The following is a 14190-nucleotide window of genomic DNA, read 5'->3' as shown; positions in this document are numbered from 1 at the left end:
AACTTATTTACAAGACATTTACTGGATGTTACCATGGTGACGTCACAGGCTGGTAGCTAGCTAAAAAAAACTGTTTCATTTGTGTGTAAATATATCATCTTTGTCATATATTATGTAAAAGCTAGCGAGAAATAAACACTTCTAAAACTGAAAACACTGTCTTTGCAACTTGATAACACCTCTGAACATATTTACAAGACATTTCACGGATGTTAGCATGGTGATGTCACAAGCTTGTAGCTAGCTGTAAAACTTATTTTTTTGTGTGTAAATATATCCTCTTTGTCATATATTATGAAAAAGCTAGGGAGAAATAAACACGTCTAAAACTGAAAACACCATTTTTGGAACCTGATAATACCTCTGAACTTATTTACAAGACATTTCGTGGATGTTAGCATGGTGATGTTACAAAGTGGTAGCGAGCTGCAAAACTCTGCTTTGTTTGTGTGTAAATATATCCTCTTTGTCATATATTATGTAAAAGCCAGTGAGAAGTAAAAACTTCTAAGACTGAAAACACTGTTTTTGTAACCCGATAACACCTCTGGAGTCATTTACAAGACATTTTGTGGGATTACTGTGCATGCTAACTTCCTATGGGATTAAATTTGTCTCATTAATACCAGCAAATGTACACAGGGTGATCTACAAATATTCCTTGATTTTCAGAAAAATCAAGGAAGAAAAATATAATATAATATAATATGCCCACTTCAATCTAATTTATCCAAGATATTTGGTCCAGCAGAACAACATATTCAAGAACATCAATAAAATGTGACAAGTCAAAAACTTCATGAGTTCATGGTGAAGTTTGAGGAGCACTTACATTGTCTAATAAAAATCCTGTGTGAATAGATGGCTTATATTTTGGAAAGAAGGAAGCTTTGTAACTTTTACCATCTGAATCAAAGGCAGCCAGTCCATCATCAGATTTTGGTGTAGAGCAGTGATGTTCTGGCAGATCAGTGACCTCCACACCTCAGTCTTTACACTGTTGTTGGGTAAGAGCCACCCAATTGGACCCATGATCTCCTCATAAGTTATACCGCTTGATACACACAAAACAAAGAAAAATGTATTTGCCAAACCTGAAATCAATAAAGGCAAATGGTATCCCTGTGGATGAAGTAATAAAGACAGATAAAGTTTCCTTTGTGTCATAAAGGAAATAATTAGGTGTAGAAAGTTATTCACTTAGTCCTTTTAAGCTACTGTTATGGTTTGCCCCTTGTTGGGCCTGTGTTATGGTTTGTCCCCTGTCTGTGTCCACTTTCCCTCTCATGGTTCCTCTGTCTGGCCCCGGTCCTTGATTTTCAGTTTGTTATACTTTAGCTATGTGTTTAGTTCTGTTCTAGTTTCAGTCCCAGCCTTTGTTTTTCTTGAAGGTCACTTTTCAGTTTCTCTGTTAATTCTTTGTTCCTTTTGTGTGGGTGTTTTCTTTAATCTTTGGTTTTGCTTATCTGTGTTTTGGTATGTTGTTTGATCACTTCTGGGTGTTGTCACTGTCACGGATGTTTCTTGCCTCTGCTCCTATCAGTCAAGCCCCATCTGACTGTCATTGTTCCTCTTATCACCTGTCTTCCATCATCTTCGTCTTGTCTGACCACGCCCCACTCCGGAACGTTCTCGCACCTGTTCCTTTCCACTCCCTGATTCCCCACTGTGTAATGTGTGTTGGGCTGGTATCCCATCTAGGTGGAGTCACAGACTCTCATCCGCTTCACTCTACAGTCAGCCTTATAGTTTGTACAGGACTGACTTTTTTCTTTTGGGTGGAATGATTGAGAGTCAGCCAAACATGCTAACTTCATATGGGATTAAATTTGTCTCAATAATACCAGCAAATGCACAGAGGGTGATCTACAAATATTCCTTGATTTTCACAACTTCCGCTCATGTCAAAAGCTCATATATGCGCACAGGCAAGGTCTCCTGCAGGTACCGTTAAATGTAAATTTGTTATGGATTGATTGGTTGATAGAGAGGCTTTAATGAACATGTACCAATTGTATGTAAGACAGTAGGATCTTAACAATTAACTTAATAATAAATAAATTAATAATTAATTAAACAACTGCAAATGATAAAGAACACATTGCTCATATGGCTGAGGGTATTTTAGCATTGTGTTTTATTTATTTTGTTTGTATGTTATTTTGTTTGTAAAACTTAGGGACCTTGAAAGAAGGAGACTCGTCAGGGAAGCCACGAAGACAATCATGAAGAATGTTTGTGAAAAGATGTGAAACGTCAGCTACAGTTTTCCAAAAGGCATATGAACCTAGATTTGATTAAGCCAGTTATCCAGATTTTGTCCAATCACATCCACAAAAAAACTGCTTCCAAGGTGTCTTGGTTGTCTTGGTGGCTTCCCCCACTAATCTTATTGCATGGTCAGAGAACTGCATACTATACATAGACTCACCATATAGTATCATACTTTTTGCATTTCATAATTGATGTAAATAAGGTCCAAGATATATTCAGTGCCCTGGAAATGTTCATGTAGCCATTTCTCGACTTGTCTAACGAAAACTGGCTCTGAAAATGATGATGTATTGTAAATTCATTGAAAGTAGGTCAGTAAATGTCATGTATCAATTTTCTGTCTATAATTCTTAAATTCACTAACCATTGAAAAAGTGAAACATGAATCAACTTTAAAAATTCACTATGTCCAACCTATCTCAAAGCATATTTAAAATTTAAGGTTTCAACCATGTTATAAACATACTTTCAGAAAAAAACTAATAAATCTATGAATAAGAAATGAAGTAATTTTTAAAGTTAATTTAGGTTTCACTTTTTCCAATGTCTGAAAACATTTCTTGTTAATACTGTTGGGGTTTTTCTGTCTTCCTGAACCCCACCCGGTAGTTTTATGTGGTGAATGAACTCAGTAATTGACAGGAGATGGACTTCAGAAAACCAGATGTTGTATTAAGAGATGCCTACACTGAGAACAGAGTCACTAAGAGACCGCTGGGGTCCTTCAGAAGCAAATGACACATGCACCGTTGCAACAGAAGACCCCCATATTAGGGCTGAACTGTTCTTATTGCTGCAGTCGACCTGCCCCCAGGTGGGTGGTCTTGCCCTGCCATTGTGTATCAGTGGGTCTATGTGATCGGCTGCAATATCGGCATGGTAACGGATGATGTGATCACGTTGTTTGCCCAAGCAGCATTAAGTTAAGTTATCTGATGACAGTTATCTGATGACATTTGGGTGTGCATCATGACTGCACACAAAGCAGTCAGGTCAAATCCAGTTTGTAACATTAAGTGGTCTGAGGACATTTGGTTGTGTCATGGAACATTCCAACAACTCCCCCGCTGACGTGACCCACGTCACGTCACAAAAGATAAAAGTGAGGTGTGAAAACAAAAACAACTGAAAATATTCTAAACTATGAAATCAACCAAAACATCTGAGAGTACATGTGACCTCTGTGGACCCAAAAAGAGTAGCTCCTCAATGGCACCTGCCCCCCTGCAGGATCTTGACATTACCAACTGAACCAGGCTCTCGGCTTTATGCCCAAGCACAGGATATGAAAATGCTAACAGCATGTGTCTTTACACAGTGAAAAAGAACAGAATATCAACCTAAAATGAAAAAAATAACAATCCTAACAATCCCTGCACACAGCGTGAACATGTAATATCCTTAGCAACAAATTGAGATCAGTAAATGTAGACCTGACCGTAGACCCTATACTAGGTGAAAAGTGGAGTGGTCTTCATCCAAGAGGCCTGGAAGGAATGGGAGGCCAGCAGCAAATGTTTTTATCCGCATGAGCCGCTGCACCACCTGCTGGTTTTCGCTCCTAAGCTAATCGTTCACCATAACTGTAACTGTCCACCATAACTGTAAATTAAAAAAAGTAATTAAATTCACAAAATTACCTGCCTAATAATTTGCCTGGGTCTAGTTGGCTTAGACCAGAGAACTGTTAGCCACCCAGGAGAGCGTTGTCTCAAATAGACGTGCCGGTGCTTGTTGTCCATGGGGTCCAGACAGATCTCTGACGTGGGTGAATTCGGGCGTGAAACTAAGCATTTTATTTAGGTTTCCTTGGATTTTCTTTAGCTTCTAAGCTGCTTTAGCATTTAATACAATTCAGTAAACTTAATTTTCCATACTGTAAAGAAATATTATTTCGTTTTTATAAAGTATTTTGAAGTTAGCTAGAGTACAGCATAGTTTCGGGACAGTTGTTCCAAATTACTGCTTTTACAGAGGCACAGTAATTATTATTATTATTATTATTATTATTATTATTATTATTGTACTTCAGTCTTTGGATTACCAAACAATAATGTTCCACTCAAGTTATAATTGGAGTCCTTCATTTTAAACAGATGTTGAACATGTTGAAATAGAAGTTTGTTTTTTTGCTTTGTATGGTCATGTAATCAACTAAGTCCATGAATTTCAAAAGATTTAAGCAGATAAATAGTGGGTTGGTTGGCTCATGGTAAGGTTTATTACTGACAATTCCTATGGCTTTCTTTTGCAATAACAATATTAAATTAGTGTTTGTTTCATACGTGTTTCCCCAAACTTTAATGCAGTATGCCATGGAGCTATTAATGAATAATATAAAGTGATTAATGAATATTAAGAGAGGAAACCATGGGCTTTACACAGGATTGCAATGGATTTTGACATTTTGGAGTTAACATGATTAGTAACTCCTAGAAATTTGGTTCCATTTACTATTTTGATTGTTCTGCTTGAAATCCAGGGCTTATTTCCAAAAATAATGCACTTTGTGTATTACCGATATGAAGCAATGATTTGTTTGAGTCAAAGCCATTGTATAACTGTCTGTGGTTCTCCACCATATCCAAAAGCTGTTCCAAATGATGTTCCCACATGTAATGTCACTTGGACACATTCTCTTTATGGAAAACCAATGTACACATTAACGTTAAATAAATTCACAGAATTTTTCTCAGTCTTTGACATTTTTCACTGTAATTATTTGAGCAAACATAGAAGTAATAGAATTTCTCAGTCAGACAGCGAAACTACTGACACTGAAACTACAACATATTCAGCTCTGATATTTTGGGTTTTGGCAGATACAAGCAAGGATCAGGGAACCTCCTATTTTGGGCCATCGTGGCATATTTTAATATATTTTAACATGCACATTGACCATAACATAAATAAAAGCTAGATAGACCTATCAAATTACTTGTAAAACCTTGTTGCTAATTGCAGGATGCTTAGTCCATTGTTTCTTGTTTTTATGGAGAGTATTTGTCTCTCAATTTGCCTTAGCAATAGATGCCACTGGGGTGGTATCCAGGAATTATCTGCAAAATGAATATGTGGAGGAAATACTTCACTGAGATTTTTGTTGACTTTTCTTGAGATTGTTGTAAATGTTTTTACCATTTAAAAAAAACCCAACTATTTATTTATTACACTGACTCAGACCTGAGCAACACATTTCATTCCATTGTACACTGTACATATATTGCATGTTTTGGAATGACAATAAAACAAATTGATTGAATGATTGGAAAACTTACCTTGAAATGCAAAATTAATTGATGCCAAACCATATCTACCTAAAACTAAATAATGATGTCTTTACTATCATAATCAATTAATGTTTTGGATGTATTTCAGGTTCCTTTGACAACACCACATTACTCATTGAGTGCAATGCTGAGCTGGACTGGTCACAGTTTGTTCAAACAGCATTTGAGGCTCTTGCATTACCGAGCCAAGATGTCCTGGTGAAGTAAGTGGCATAAATTGAATGTTAATCAAATGGAAATTAATCAAATTAAAAATGAAATTCTTTATTTGCTACTGACTTTCAAAAATCCCAGTATTTTGGACAAATCTGACTTCTTCTTTTCTCCCTTTTTCTATTCTCTTTAGCTGTCTCAAAGGAACTGTGAAACTGTTGCAGCATGTCTATAGTGGCTTTTACAAACATCACGCAGAATTGTATCTCCGTCAAGAAATCCGAGGTGGACATGCTCTGTCTGCATACCTGATTAACCTGGTCAATAACCTGGACGGCTTTATCAACACGTTCACCCAACTTGATGATGAGAACATCTCGAATCCCAATGTCACCCTTCCTCTAATCAGTAACCTGTTACAGTCCACAGGTCTGGAAGTACTTTTGCCCATAATTAGCGCTGACGGCTCCCTCAATATTTCCTCAGTACTCGATGCAGTTATTCAGATTGGCAGGCTCAACCAGCATATTTGTACGTTCAATGAGACTGATACCGTAGGGCCTGAACTGGAGAATCTGATAAAGCAGGTCCTGAGCCTACAGGGAAACCTCACCCTGTCCCTGTCTCTAAGCATGGTGCGGACCTTTTTTAATTACACTGACGACTTCCGCAATGCTGATGTTGACCATATTAGGGATGCCATCCAGCCTTTCATCAACCAAAATGCAACAGGCATTGTTGGCAACATTCTCAGAGAAATGGAGCAACTGAAGAAAGTGATGGATTCACCCAATTCTGACCCTCAAAATATAATCCTGTTGTACCTTCACCAGCTTCAAGAATTTCTGGTTTCTGCTTATAGACTACGCAGGATTGATCATATTTTGCTACCAAGCAGCCAGCTGAGCACAGCTCAAGTCACTGACCTTCACTTGCTTGTAAAGGACTTGTTTGACCTCCTCACTCCTGAAGGCCTTCACAATCTGTCTCAGGCTGGACCAGACACTGCCCAGAAAATTGTTGGGGAAAAACTGCTGGCCTTCCTACCAGCTAATGTCCAACAGAAGGCAACGGTCTTTGCCCAGTATTTCCAGTCACTGCAGAAGGGTTGCCCCAATCTGGAAACTGACCAGAACTGTTTGGCTGAGATCTCAGACTTCTTCAAGATTTTGCCTCAGATATTAGAGATACTGTTAACAGTTGAGGGGAATATCACCATCAAAATAAGTGAATATAATTCTTTTGGAAAATATGATAGCATCACAACCATGTTCTTTTCACTCCTTGTGCCCCAAAATGACAGTGCCAGCATGAGAATATTTGAACGAATTCTCAATTTCATCAGCATGGTCACAGCTACACCAAATGTTACAGTATCACATATCCAGAATACCTTGAGACAGTCAAATCTTACCCTTGGGGAACTGCAGGAAATTGCTTCATATGTTGGAGCACACAACATAAGTGGCCTCATGGATAATATAATGGAGATTCTAAATGCACAGCAATGTTTTGAGTCATCATTGCTGACCATCCAGTGTGCCATGCAGCTCATAAATGGGGTCAGTGAATTCCTGGCACATGTACCTGCTCTCCGTAATGAGACAACCATCTTGTCCTTCATCCCAATACTAATCAATAAAACAGTCAGTGAAGTTGTACAAACTAACTTCACTTCCACGGCAAACCATGCGGTCATATATGTCTTGAACAGCACCCTTGCCAAAATCAAGATGAACCTCCATTTGATCCATCTCAACAACCCAGAGATCATGGAGGAAATCAGAGTGCTTGAGAGTCTGCTTCAACTAGCCACTAATCCACACTCGTTTAAGGCCAACGTTAGTGGCGCTTTGATGAAAAATCCATTTTATGAAGAGAAAGCATACCTGGAGCTTGTGGAATGGTATTTGAAAAAGCTGGAGAACATCACCAGCAACAGCAAAGCATTACTACCTATACGTCCTGTTTTCAAACTCGTACAAATGCAACTTGCATTGCAGTTGGCACAGACAGACTTCCTTTTGTTTGTTGTTAATCGGACTGAGCATCTGTGTGAAAGCCTGCAATACCCCATAGATGGAGAAGGAGTGAGTAAAATTGGCCAAACAACAACTGAGATTCTCCTGCATCTATTTGAATTCATAAAAGACAGTTACCCGCCTCAGAATAACAGCGTCTACGGTACTGAATTGTTGTTCAACTCAAGTGTTTTGTATGCCACTGAGCAACAATTTAAGAAATACATTGCCTTTGTACAGCAGCTGGTGAGATACCCCAGTGTTTTCAGTAGCATCTTCCAGTGGAGGAACTCTTCACTAAATGGCTCCACTCTTGATGCAGATCTCCAAAAAATGCTAAAGCCTGTAGGTATGTTACTCAGTAAGGAGCAGCTAGACTACCTCTCCATTGTGGACAGTGTAATCCAGTATCTCAGCAAAGCCCTCGTGGCAGCAGATCATCTGAGTGACATACATAGTGGCAACTACTCCAGAGCCATCTTGACAGCAGTTGGACATATTTTGAAGATACTCACCAGAGTTCAGGTCAATGACACGGATTCTACAATACCTAAACTGGAACGACTGATAATGTGTTTCCTGAATCTGCAGTGGAATTTTACCACATCTCCATCCCAAAGTATGGAGGACACTTTCCTTGGGTATTATAGCTCTTTTCAACCTGATGCTGTGGCCTGCTTTAATCATACTTTTAAGAATCTGACCAACCAGACTTCAGTGGGCATTCTACAGGCCATTCTAAGAGCAATGAAGCAACTGAAGAGAGTGCTGGATTCCCCAAACAGAGATGCCAAAATGATAATTCTTGCATACGTTCACCAGGTTCAACAGTTTCTGGTTTCTGCATTCAAACTACACAAATTTGAACACCTCTTGCTACTGAGTGGACAGCAGAGCACAGATGAAGTCATTGACCTCCACTTGTTTTTGAAAGACTTTCTTACCCTTCTCACTCATGAGAGTCTTCAGAACTTCTCTCAGGCTGGACCATATGCTGCCCAGAAAATAGTAGCAGAAAAGATTATGGATTTCCTTGCAGAGGATGTCCAACTGAATGCTGGATCCTTTCTCCAGGATTTCCAATCACTGCAGTACCAGATTACAGACCAGAATTGTTCAGATGCAATCTCAGAATTCTTCAAATTTCTGGATTACTTATCAAAGACGCTGACCTTTGAGGACAATGCCACAGTCACAATAGCTGCAAACATCTCGTCTCTGAGTAAATGTGAAAAACTGACAACCAAATTCTTCTCACTCCTGCTCTCAGAAGACTCTGCCAGTGTGGTGAAGTTCAAACAAATTTTAACTTTCTTGGATATGTTCATGGCTACACCAAATGTTACTGTATCTCAAGTCCAACACGCTTTGAGAACATCAAATCTAACTCTTGAGGACCTGAACCACATTGCTGGATTAGCTGGAGCTGCCAACATAGATGACCTTATAGACAATATAAAGAAGGTTACACATGCACATCAGTGTTTTGCATCACAGAACACATCATCAGTGGTGACAGCTCAATGTCTCATGGGTCTCATAAATGGACTCAGTGGTTTCCTGGCGCATGTACCTGCTTTCCGTAATGAGACAACCATCCTCTCCCTCATCCCAGTACTAGTCAACCAAACTTTCAGTGATGTCATGCATGCTAACTTCAGTCCCAATCCAAACCAGCTGATCACTCACACCTTAAACGGCACCCTGGCCAAAGTCAAGATGACCCTCCAACTGTTCCATCTCAACAGTTCAGAGATCATGAATGAAATCAAAGTGCTGGACAGTCTGATAAAGTTAGCCAGTGAGTTAAATGGTGCTGACGGGTACCTAAAGATTGTTGTCTGGTACTTGGAAAAGCTGGAGAAAATCACCAACAGTAGCTCTGTGTCAGACCTCCTGTATCCTTTTTACCATCTCACAGAAAGGTACGTGGTGTTTGAGCTGGAGTGGAAAGACTTTTTTCAGTTTGTCAGTAACCGGACTCAGTACCTGCTCGAAATCCTTCAGTACCCCGTAGATGGAACAGGTGTCAGCAAATTTGGCCAAACAACAACTGAGATTCTTCAGCACCTATTTGAATTCATAAAAGGCACCCTTGAGGATGGGACTAAAAGTGTTTTTGATGAAGATCTGCTGTTCAACAAAACCATTCTGCATGCTGCTGAACATCATTTTAAGAAATACAATGAACTTTTACAGAAATGGATGAGAAAACCAAACATCACACTGCTCCTCAATAGTGTGCTCCAGTGGAGAAACTCTTCAGGAAATGCCTCTTCTGCTGAAACAAACCTCCAAAACATGCTTCAGCTTATGGGTACATTTCTGAGTAAAGACCAGGTAGCCTACCTCAGCATCATTGACAATATCACCCAGTCTCTGAGTAAAGCGGTCATGCTAGCAGATCAACCAGGCGGCATACAAAGTGATGACTTCTTGGAAGCCATCTTGAAAGCAGTCAAAAATGTAATACAGCTCCAAACAACAACAGAAGCCCTGCAACGTTCTATACAGCAGAACATCTTAGGCATCGTGCAGGATTCAATTAAACTGATAGTCCAACCAAACATCAGCTTTGCATCGTCACATAACATCTCCCTCCACATCCTCAAGAGGCTGGAGAGCATCATCCAACAAACAATGCCGAAAAGGTCTGCAGATTTCCTGATGTCTGGAATCCGGATTGCTACCACGTACTTTGAGACCATCTCCTTATCTGGTGGGCGACATAAATGGAATGTGATGTGAGTGATGCTCCTTAATAGCTTATTTGTATTTTTTTCCATTGGATTTTGTTGTAATTACATAACAAACCAGGTTTAAAATTAGCACCCAGTAACACATGTAGTTAGCAAATTTGCTGCAGCTGGGAAGGGGCTACCCAACTAACCACTTCTTGTTGTTTGATCAAAGAATGGTTTTGCATCAAACTGTTGTAAGTTGTGAGTGAGAATGCGTTGACTAATCAACAAAAAGATGATTTTTTTTTTCCAAATATTTAAATGTTTGAAATTGGACTTTGACCTTCACACAGTAAAATCACCAGTGTTAATCACCAGAGGAGGTCTAGTGGTTAAGGCGTTGGGCTTGAGACCAGAAGATCCACGGTTCAAATCCCAGCCTGACTGGAAAATCACTAAGGGCCCTTGGGCAAGGTCTTTAATCCCCTATTGCTCCTGGTGTGTGGTGAGTGCCTTGTATGGCAGCACCCTCACATCAGGGTGAATGTGAAGGTGCGATTTGAGCGATTTGAGCATCTGATACAGATGGAAAAGCACTATATAAGGGTGATTCTTTAACTATGGGCACTATTGGCCTTGTAAATGTAATTTCCACCACACCATTGCCTTACAATATAAAGCGCCTTGGGGCAACTGTTTGTTGTGATTTGGCGCTATATACATGTGCTCTGATGTCACTGTTTATCTCCATAGAAACTACCCAAACAATCTTTCATACAAACTGTTTAAAGGGACATTACAGTGTTGTGGTGGAAATTACGGCAATAGTGTGGGACAACTACATTTTGTTTAAAAAAATCACAACAGTTGTATGACATTGAATACCCCAATTATGTTTTGATTATCAATCAATCAATCAATCAATTTTATTTATATAGCGCCAAATCACAACAAACAGTTGCCCCAAGGTGCTTTATATTGTAAGGCAAGGCCATACAATAATTACGTAAAAACCCCAACGGTCAAAACAACCCCCTGTGAGCAAGCACTTGGCGACAGTGGGAAGGAAAAACTCCCTTTTAACAGGAAGAAACCTCCAGCAGAACCAGGCTCAGGGAGGGGCAGTCTTCTGCTGGGACTGGTTGGGGCTGAGGGAGAGAACCAGGAAAAAGACATGCTGTGGAAGAGCGCAGAGATCAATCACTAATGATTAAATGCAGAGTGGTGCATACAGAGCAAAAAGAGAAAGAAACACTCAGTGCATCATGGGAACCCCCCAGCAGTCTAAGTCTATAGCAGCATTACTAAGGGATGGTTCAGGGTCACCTGATCCAGCCCTAACTATAAGCTTTAGCAAAAAGGAACGTTTTAAGCCTAATCTTAAAAGTAGAGAGGGTGTCTGTCTCCCTGATCTGAATTGGGAGCTGGTTCCACAGGAGAGGAGCCTGAAAGCTGAAGGCTCTGCCTCCCATTCTACTCTTACAAACCCTAGGAACTACTAGTAAGCCTGCAGTCTGAGAGCGAAGCGCTCTATTGGGGTCTTATGGTACTATGAGGTCCCTAAGATAAGATGGGACCTGATTATTCAAAACCTTATAAGTAAGAAGAAGAATTTTAAATTCTATTCTAGAATTAACAGGAAGCCAATGAAGAGAGGCCAATATGGGTGAGATATGCTCTCTCCTTCTAGTCCCTGTTAGTACTCTAGCTGCAGCATTTTGAATTAAGTGAAGGCTTTTCAGGGAACCTTTAGGACAACCTGATAATAATGAATTACAATAGTCCAGCCTAGAGGAAATAAATGCATGAATTAGTTTTTCAGCATCACTCTGAGACAAGACCTTTCTAATTTTAGAGATATTGCGTAAATGCAAAAAAGCAGTCCTACATATTTGTTTAATATGCGCTTTGATTATTTTACTGATATTTTATTCAGAGATATTTTAAAACATTAGAAAAAACGTTTCTTTACCATTCATTTTTATCATTGAAGATCAAAAGTCTGGGTGTGGGACAAGCACAAAATGACAATATTTGCATATAATGATGCTGAAAAAAGGTGAAAAAGTCATCATAGACTACTAGAACAAATTTCTTAACACACTTTCATTGTAAAGACAACCATAAAAGTGTGAAATTTCCCCTTTTTTCTGTTTTTCATACAATATGATCAAAGGACATAATAAGTGCCCGTAGTCTAAGAATCACCCATAAATGCAGTCCATTTACCATTTATTTACCATTTAAATTAACACTGACAGTGAACATACAGTCTCACTCTGACCAGAGTAGGACCATATGTATACTGGCAGTGTTAATTTAACACTGTCAGCATTAGTTTTACACTGGTGATTTTACTGTGTAGGATACCCTCTATGGGTCAATTTGTGCAAAAACTACATATATACTATAGAGAGAGCACATACTGTGAAGTTGCAGGAATAAAAATAATTAAGATTATCTCTGCCAGTGATGCAGGAAGTGCTAGTACTACCAAAAGACTCAACAGCTTAAAGGAAAATATTTATTACAATGTTGGATACAATTTTGATTTTGCCTCGCATCCCCGTCTTGGCGGTGGGATGAGCCGAGATGATCTTGAATCCTGCCGATATAAAAGGCAGGGGCAGAGCCCATCTCCCTCCAATAGATAGACCAGCTAGTGGCAGTGGGGTGGCAGAGGGAGCATCGAGTGGGGAACTGAAGAACATTGAGAGTTACGGCAGACAAGGAAGCCTTTAAAGGACGTACCTGCATGTTATTGCTTTCTGGTGGTGATTAGTGGTTGCACTTATTTATGATTCTTTGCCCGGCTGCAGACAATTAGCTGATTGTGAGAAATGCTGAATAATAAGTCTCTTGGTGGAACTGACACTATGCTTCATTTCTCAAAATCCGATCTTAGAATTTTATGGAAAGAAATAACAGCGATACGTTAGAACAAGATCCAAATCTGCATCTAAATTTCAGCAAATTTTTGCAATCATCTCTTCAGAAATTTTGTCAAAAAACATCCTATGCTTTTTGAGATTTCTTGGACACAAATAGACAGATAGATGGGGGAAATTACCTAACCCTCTCCATCAGAGGCGTGATCATGCAGTGGTGGATATCGAGGGTTGACCCCCTAGCTGCTGTAGAAAGATATGGGAAAGGTCTTGCGTAAGCAAAGGCTGATTGCTGAATTAGCAGATTCTCCAGTGTTTAAAAAATTGTGTATTAAAAACAATTACTATAGAGTCAGTAGTTAGATTCCCAGATTGCCTTAGACTGCAGGAAACAGGCAACGGGCTTTAAAAAATTTCTGGAGAGCATACCTGCAGACACCCCTAGTGGGGACATGACTGTAGACCCCCTTGGTATGAGTATGCTTTCTGCATGTCCAACTAAGTCATAACCCCCCTTGTTATCTGAAGCTAGATCTGCTTTCTTCCATCACTTGTCAGAGCTCAGTCTAGGGGTTGGGGGGAAGGGGGCTCTCATCCAGTAACCAAATCTGTGGAGCTTCAATCCCCAATTGTAATTGATTATCAGAGTTTCCTTGAACATCTCCTCAACCACAGGGCAAATTTACACACATTTTTGATTAAACTACAGAGAAGAAGAAAGTGTTTTTGTGTTTTTAATATAAAACAGGACCACACTTTTCTAAAGTAACAGTTGAGTTTTTCATGGCATAACCACAGAGAAATGATTCTTTCTTCAATAATCTTAATTCAAAGAAGATGCGACCCCGCTCGCCAGAGTCCCAACCGAGTAATGTTAAGATAT

At 39.5% G+C, this 14190-nt stretch overlaps 1 protein-coding gene across 1 annotated transcript in view; it reads left to right on the top strand.

Moving 5' to 3' along the window:
- abca12 (ATP-binding cassette, sub-family A (ABC1), member 12) overlaps positions 1-14190 on the top strand; it is a 325660-nt gene that overhangs the window by 66186 nt on the left and 245284 nt on the right. The window contains 2 exon segments of the mRNA XM_034186027.1: positions 5653-5767; positions 5911-10482. Of these exon segments, the coding sequence (XP_034041918.1) occupies positions 5653-5767; positions 5911-10482 (4687 nt within the window).

This window comes from Thalassophryne amazonica, chromosome 14 (assembly GCF_902500255.1).
Source record: "Thalassophryne amazonica chromosome 14, fThaAma1.1, whole genome shotgun sequence".
In the NCBI taxonomy this organism is placed as follows: domain Eukaryota; kingdom Metazoa; phylum Chordata; class Actinopteri; order Batrachoidiformes; family Batrachoididae; genus Thalassophryne; species Thalassophryne amazonica.
This window is presented reverse-complemented; position numbering and strand designations above follow the sequence as displayed.